Source organism: Triticum dicoccoides, chromosome 3B, assembly GCF_002162155.2.
Source record: "Triticum dicoccoides isolate Atlit2015 ecotype Zavitan chromosome 3B, WEW_v2.0, whole genome shotgun sequence".
NCBI lineage: Eukaryota > Viridiplantae > Streptophyta > Magnoliopsida > Poales > Poaceae > Triticum > Triticum dicoccoides.
Genome location: NC_041385.1, coordinates 395,033,068 through 395,040,814, shown reverse-complemented (window position 1 = coordinate 395,040,814; position 7,747 = coordinate 395,033,068). Strand labels below are relative to the sequence as shown.

The 7,747-nt window shown below is 47.1% G+C and overlaps 1 protein-coding gene across 1 annotated transcript; it reads right to left on the bottom strand.

Moving 5' to 3' along the window:
- Positions 1 to 4,004: 4,004 nt before the first annotated feature.
- On the bottom strand, positions 4,005 to 7,343 carry LOC119276177 (splicing factor YJU2-like). Its single transcript, XM_037557184.1, has 8 exons — positions 7,146 to 7,343; positions 6,398 to 6,547; positions 6,169 to 6,303; positions 5,989 to 6,054; positions 5,757 to 5,822; positions 5,571 to 5,663; positions 4,783 to 4,864; positions 4,005 to 4,467 (listed from the first exon to the last, which is right to left on the bottom strand). The coding sequence occupies exons 1-8, from the start codon at positions 7,341 to 7,343 to the stop codon at positions 4,253 to 4,255; spliced, it is 1,005 nt and encodes a 334-aa protein (XP_037413081.1). The 3' UTR covers positions 4,005 to 4,252.
- Between the last annotated feature and the right edge of the window lie 404 nt (positions 7,344 to 7,747).

Sequence of the window (7,747 nt, the reverse complement as noted above, 5' to 3'; positions counted from 1 at the left end):
CTGTGTTGGGGGCGCGGCTGGAGATGCTTTTAGGATAACGGTAACCGTTATTTTAACACAGTACAAACGCAAACGCTCATATATACGCGCATATACTCATCCCTATGAACATACACGCACGTTCCATCCCCATGAGTATCTTCGAGAGACTGAACCGGCATATCATTTTGAGATTTTACAAAGTCATTATAAGTACCTCGTAGTTGACGGGAACGCCTCCTTCCACTAAATGCACATCACCGAAAAATCCTGAAATAAATTCAGAATAAATGTGAGCACCAGGATTTGAACCCGGTGGGCAGGGGACGCCACTGTCCTCCTAACCATCCGACCACATGACCGTTGAAACGTGCCCCTCGTGTTGTCTTCACCTTGCGCCCTCCCTGCCAAGCGCCACTAACCCTCCATCCACGCACGAGCGGAGGCAATCGCCTCGTGCAGCTTGCGTTTGGCAGGCTCACAGCTCACGCCGGTTGCAGAATAACGGCCCTCTGGTCGTCGTCGCAAGCACATCCCACATATTGCGGTGTCTTGTATCCTCATACTAGTATTGATGTGTCAGTGTCGCCGTATCGGCGCTTCATAGATGAAGATATAGGGTTGATGTTCCTTTCGGTCAAGATGAGTGATTAATGCTACGGTTTGACATATCCAAACACATAAGGTGGACGGGATGGTGCCTCAACTCACCTAGTCGGCAAAAACGACAAATTTGCCCCGTGGACAAAAAGAATTTATAAAATGATCTGTTCACGAAAAAAATTTATCCCCTTTTGTGTAGCGCTCGATAGCTAGGCGCCACACTACACTGTGCAGCGCCTGACTGATGGGCGCTACACGTCTGCCCAGCGTCGCACCTTCAACTATCTGAAAATTACTAAGTAAATATACAACGCCTGAGAGCTGGACACTACGTGTAGTGTAGTGCCTAGCGCGCAGGCACTGCACTGTGTAGCAACCATATGGAGTCCCGTAGTGTGCTCCCTTCGATGCTCCTTGGTGTTCCGCCGCATGCCAACAAGAAAAGACTCATTTGGTTACTCAAAAAAAAAGACTCACTTGGAGCGTCAACAACTCAAAGAAGTCAACCCTGGGCATCAGTATGCAAGGAATTTTTGTTGTTTACTCTCTTGTAGTTTAGAGGGTGTTTGGATACATTTTAGTCCCATGACTAAAAGTAATGGGACTAAGACTTGCTAGCCTCACCCATGCTTGGATCCAAATACTAAAGAGACTAAAATCAAGTTAATGAACATTTATTATCCTCCAAACCCTCCAATCCAGAACTCGTCTGTGTTAAAGGAGAGGAGTTAAATGAGGAGAGAGATGACTAATCCACATTTTAGTAGGGGTACCCCTGAGTAAAAAAAAATTAGTCTCAAGACTAGTTTTAGCCCCTCTTTAGTCAGGGGTGCTTGAAACTTTAGCCTCTTAAAAAAACTATTTTTAGTCAGACTAAACTAAATCCCTTGAATCCAAGCACCCAGCTGGAGCGTGCCGACACGCCCGCACACAAGAAGTGCACTCTGTCCTACCGGTGCACATTTTGGAGGTCTTTGGAATCGACTAATTAATACTCCGTCCGTCCGTCAGTGTGCAGCGTACGCCGCCGGAGCAAACTACGAAACTCCATATAATTGCTACATAGTGCAGCGCCTACGCGCTAGGCGCTACACTAGCGCCTAGCTCTCAGGTGGTGCACACCGACTTAGTAATTTTTAGACAATCCAGGATGCGATGCTGGCCAGACATGTAGCGCCCGTCAGTCAAGTGTTACACGGTTTAGTGTGGCGCCTATCTGTCAGGCGCTACACAAAAGGGTCAACTGGATGAATTTTTTTCATCAACAGTTTATTTTATGAATTTTTTTTGTTTACAAGTTAAATTTGTCGTTTTTGTCCACTAGTCTGGGACGAGGCAGTGTGCCTTCCTGCTCCACCCGCTGAGCTCGGTGTTTGCGGTGCGTCACGATCACGAGCGTCGGCTCATGCTCGGCTCGACTCCTCATAATGCCCTGTCTACCAGCAGCCCTCTACAAGCAGCATGGACGCTCTTGTGCGACTCTGCGGGGTGCGCCGTTGTGGGTCAGATTCTTCGGTTGGCCTCTCGTGCTCGCCCGCATCCACACGAGAGATCCTGCTACGGAAGACGATCATCGAGGCAGGCTGCCGCCTCTGTCCCTCGACCTCCAAGCCGGTGGACCACTTTGTCTTGTGTTGCCCGTTTGCATGTCTCATTGGTGGAAGCATCGAAATGCCGTCGTCTTTAGGGCGTGCCCCTCCCTCTCCGATGCCCTCAAGTGTCGTAGCGAGGATGCGTGTTGTGGCATGGGAGGCTGCGGACGGATCAGCGTTGCCATGTACTCCCTCCGTTCCGATTTACTCGTCGTGGTTTTAGTTCAAAAACAGTTGAGGCACGAGCCCCATTATAACTGTTGACCCATTATAACAGTTGAGGCACGAGCCCCGCGTCGCTCCCCGCGGGCGGCTCGGGCGCTGACCTAGCCGCCACCAGAACCACCCATCCTCCCCCGCCGCCGCCGGCAAGCGCCGCCGGGCAAAGCCCGCGTGGCGTCGGCGGCGGCGGGGCCTTTTTGTTTCCCGCTCGTGAGGTGCGCTGTGCGGGGCAGCAAAGCCTTGCGATGGCGCGGGACGTTGCGGGCGCCTGGATGCTGCGGGGGCACGCACTCGGCCCCGACGTGAGGAGGCTGCGGACGGGGTGTGCAGATCCAGCTCGGGCGCCTCGATCTGGCGGGGTCTCCGCCCAGATCTGACCCCTGGTGGCCGGTGGCCCCGGCGGCTACTCGACCGCGGCAGTAGGAGTCTGCGGTGCTGCTGGCCGCCACGGGGAACCGGGGATGCGCTGCTTCGGCGTCTTCCCCGGTCTGCGGTCTCTGGCTCGAGCAACAGCCAGATCTGGTTCTCTGGCGGTTCTAGGCCCGGAGAGATTCAGTCTGCGACTAGTTTGCAGTGGTATGTAGGGAGGCGGCTCGGCCGGCGACATGGTTGGCGTTGTTGCTGGCCACAAGCTGTGCGGAAGAAGCGGTGGGAGATGAATGGCACCCCTACTCGGTGTTGCATCCTCCTGATGGTGGTTCGGAAAGCTCGACGCTGCTGCGGGTGGGAGGACGAGATGGTGGTGGCTGGAGGGAGAGGGACGTTTGTTGCATCCTTCGTCGGGAGATGAATGGCCCGCAGGCGTTGCATCCTCGAGGAGACGAATGGCGTCTTGCTTGGTTGCATCCTTCCGATGGGAGAAGAATGGCGCCACTGCGAGGGTTGCATCCTTCGTCCAGCGGGGGACGCGGACACAAGGTTGGAAGCACGTTGAGCTTGCCGGGGAGGTGCGGTTGGCCGTGGAGGCAGAGGTAGTGATCTGGTGTGTTGGCTGATCGGATCCTGGGCTCGGGCAATGCAGGTGGGACTGTCGACGAAAGTCGTACTCCAGTTGTGGCTGGGGTCATCGATGGCGGCGCCTTCTGGTGTCGCTCCCTTGTTGGAGGCATCGATGTAGCAGCTCCCACCTTGCCTTTCCCGACGTGCTCCGGGGAAAACCCTTGATCTAGTTTAGATCGGACGATGGCGATGCTATACATCGTCGCTTTCTCTCTTGGGGGCATCGTTCTGGAGGTGGATCCGGTCAGAGGGGCTCGTGGCCATCGTGGTCGGAGTTGCGCGGCCTTGTACTAGGTGGATGGCGCAGCGTGGAGTGTAGTGTTCTGCAACCACTAGGGTTGCTGTTTTTCTTTTTCCTTGATCTTCGGATCTTCACCATCTTATGTTTCCGTTGCTTCCTGCTAAATCTAAATCAAGCCAGCAATTTGCTGGATCTTTTTTAAAAAAAAAAGACAGTTGGCTTCCTGCCTTGGCTGCTCCTCCGTCGCAGGGGGTTTGGGGTGACTGTTGGTGCTCTCTCTGCTGCCCATGTGATGCAATCAGATGTCGAAGAGAAAAATTGCACAGAAAAATCGACTAGCGGTCATAGGACAAAGACATTAATAGAGATGGCAGTGATGCATCCATAATCTCAATTTCAAAAAAATAAATAGAAAAATATCAATTTTGAAACAAAATCTGAATTTGTTAAAGTTACAAATTTATCCCAAACACAACTCTATCTGGAGTCTAAACTATTACTAGTTGCCATAGGTTTTCAACATGGCGGACTTACAGTTGGCAGCAGAGATTTTGCGAGAGAAGACAATTTACAGACTTAGACTAACACATCCGTGTTTCAGGGGTTTGTCTTGTCTTCAGTCATCACTTTCATCGCTATCATCATACTGGCAGAGGGACTGACGAACATTGGTCTTCTCTACTGAAGCTTCCTTTTTATTCTCAGCAGCCGGTGCTTTGCCGTTATCTTGGACGGCGTCGGTTTCCGTCTTCTGTTTCTTCTGAGGATTTGCACCAGCGGGCTTTGGTTTTACTATGAATTTGGGCATCTTAGATGCCAAGCTCTTGTTTCCTGTAGAGCAATGTTTAAATGTAAGCAACACATTTGTTTTCAAAATGGAACACTGTTTGATCACATAAAAAGAAAAAATAACACAAGTAAAAATAGGGGCAAATAGCGACATAAAACAAGGTTGACGTTGGTAATCCATGATAAAATATAGCGATGGCCAAAATAGGCTGCGTGATATGTGAAACAGGATCAAGGTCAGCGCATAAGCATTAAAATAGCAAGTTCTACAAATATGGAATTCTCGGATTCTGCATGTGCCCTTAACAATATTAGTGATACGGTGAAAAAACAAGGTGAACGCATATGAGTGTCTACCTTCTTTATTGGCACTCTCAGGTCCATTAGCTTTGGTCAAGACATCTGTTGGATTCGTCATTGATTCAGAAGGTCCATTAATCTGCATTAAAAGTAGGAACTGTCAGCTCACTAAACAAACGAGTTCAAGAGACGTCGAACTGAAAACTGCAAATACATGAACATACTCATGGCAAGGAGAGAAGTAAGCAATATCCTCCACATAGAAAAACTGCATAATATCTTCCATAGAAATTGCTACAATGACTTGATGAGGGCTACTCCACAAGACCATAACACCATTACATTTATGACAATGTTTCATATAAGTTCTATACTACAAATTGCTCAATGACCAGCATTTACTCTTGTAAAAGGATTTGAGTTCAAAATGTCTTCCTCCGTTAATCTAAACTGTTGCTATATCTAATGCAAACTGAAAGCATCCTAGAGAAACTACAACAAACACTTCACAGAAGACGATAATTTTGGTAATTTCAAGTTCAGTCATTAGCTAGCTTACACTTTGAACAAATCTATATAAAAGCAGCATATTTACAGCTTACATATCAAGAAGAGGAATGTCAAAATGCTTCAAATAGAATAAGTGCGCACAAATGATAAATGGCATGTTTTGATGTTGTAACTGATGGCTGCTTTATCAGGTCAGCTAGTTTCGAAATAAAAAATTAAAGTCCAGCTAATGGTCTACAGTGGTCTTTCAACAATCAATACTTAAGGCCACAGAACATACAATATGAAATAGAAACAGAAAAGAAAATGAAGAAAAAAAAAAGTTAGACAAGTACCTTTAACGTGACACTTGACTGTCCTGGTATACCAAAATTGTCATCATTGTCGTCGTCATCGTCTTCGATCCGTTTAACATAATCTTTCGAGTTCTGCAATAACCAACAGTATGACAGGGTTAGAAAAAAAATTCAAATACAAGTTTGCACGTGCAGGTACATATGAAAGTTGACATAGAGGATTACTCTGAAAGTGATTGATTTGATGAGTTCTTCGTCTTCTTCATCTAGTTCTGCTACTGTTTTTTCCTCCTGTAACCACACACAAAATAGCCAATATTAGAGAAAAGATTTTAAGAAAATGATGCCTCAGGACCACCATGCCATAAGCAAAATAACCTACATATTACCCAAATGTGAAACGCTACACGTGAAACTTTTATCAATTATACAGAAAACAAAGTTTGTGAGATCTTGCCTTTTGATGAGCGGAATGCTTCAAAATTTCAAGCATCTGGTCAACGGAGACTCCAGCATGTCTAGACTGGAAACAGCACAATAAAAGGATGTCAGTAGTCAGTAAAGTCAAAATTTCATGTGCATGTACAAGTACAGGTTAACTGAACTTAAAGAGATTGGCAAGATGCCCAGATCATACCTTCATCGACCGCATCTCTTCTAAAGCAGCAAGTATGTCCATGTCTTGCTTTGAATCCATTGCTCTGTTCTCCAGTGCTCTCATTGCATCACCCATCTCCTCCGCTTCTCGCTTCCTCTTCTCTTTATCCACAACCTGAACAATTGAAAATAAATCACTATGATTAAATGGAAGCTCAAGCTGGTCAAAAGATAAAAGCTGCGCTCAGAATTTGCCCTATATCACTCACCTCATCCTCTTCACGCCAAGGTTCAAAATTGCGACTAGCCCCAGATTCTACCGTGTAGTCTGAATTCTGAGGGTCTGTTTTGAAGGTAATCTCAGCTGAGCACCTAGTACACTTGAAGTAAAATCTAAATATTTGTATGCCCAAGTATGTCTGCACATAGAGAAAAATAATCACATTAGCATGGATTTCAATTGTATCAATATATCAATAAAGAAAATAAGCATCGCCGATATGGATATACAATTCAATAATTCCATGCCTTGGATAACATGATAGAAGATTATGCTTCCCCGTATAGTGATGAACCCCGGATTCCAGTAATGGTCGTAAATTCGACTCGACACTCTCGGAATAACAGTTAAACTGCATTATAGCAATAATATAGTGCAGGGCACTTCAAGATGAAATGTAGGTTATTAACTTTGTATGCGCCCATGAACTTTGTGCTGCATGCCGATGAAGATTACAGTATTAAAAATGAAAGCAGACAATTTGATTTGAGTAGTTTGTTTCACTAGCAACAGCTCTATACAACTCGGATCACTGAATTATAGCTGTTTGGTTCTGCGCAGACTGGAACAAGCATCAACGGGCAAACAGTACGTTAAAATTGATAGTACCGTTCACAAATTGGAGCGTCAATCGACTCAATTTGTGCAATTCGAGCCCACCACGACGCTAGGGTAAAATAACTAAGCCTAGGTATCACGACAAACGGACGGGCGGGGGCGCGGCGGCGCGTGCGTACCTCGCCGATGCAGTCCTCCTTGCGCGAGTTAAATTTGGTGCCCTTGTAGATGTAGGTGCCGCAGGTGCCACACCGGATGCTCATGGGAAGCATCATGCGCACCTTGATCTGCTGGTTCTTAGGCTGCTTCCGCCGCGGGATCTTCGCCGGGTCGAAGTCCGGCGGGTAGTACTTGTTCAGCACCTTCCGCTCACCCATCGCGCCGCCGCCGGAAAGGTAGCCGGAGCACTAGGTTGGACGCGCCGGAGAGGAGGGAGGAGCGGGTCGGTCGTTTCGGGAGCGGGGCGCAAACGCGGGGAGTTTGGGTTGCGCCCGTTTCGGCGTGATGACAACCAAGGATATTATTGATCAACGTATAGTACTGTAGTATTTATTTATTTTAGAGCTGAAATAATACCAGCAAAACGGCTGTGGGTTGCAAGGGGAGAAAGAAAAATCATAATCTTCAATGGCCATGACCATATTTTGTTGCATCACTGAGATACAGTATCACTATCATTTTCGTGAAGTCACGATTTTTTTTAAATTATGAACATTTTGTACACTTTTGAACATATCTGAAATCGTGAACATTTTTCAAATACACGAACATTTTTACAGAT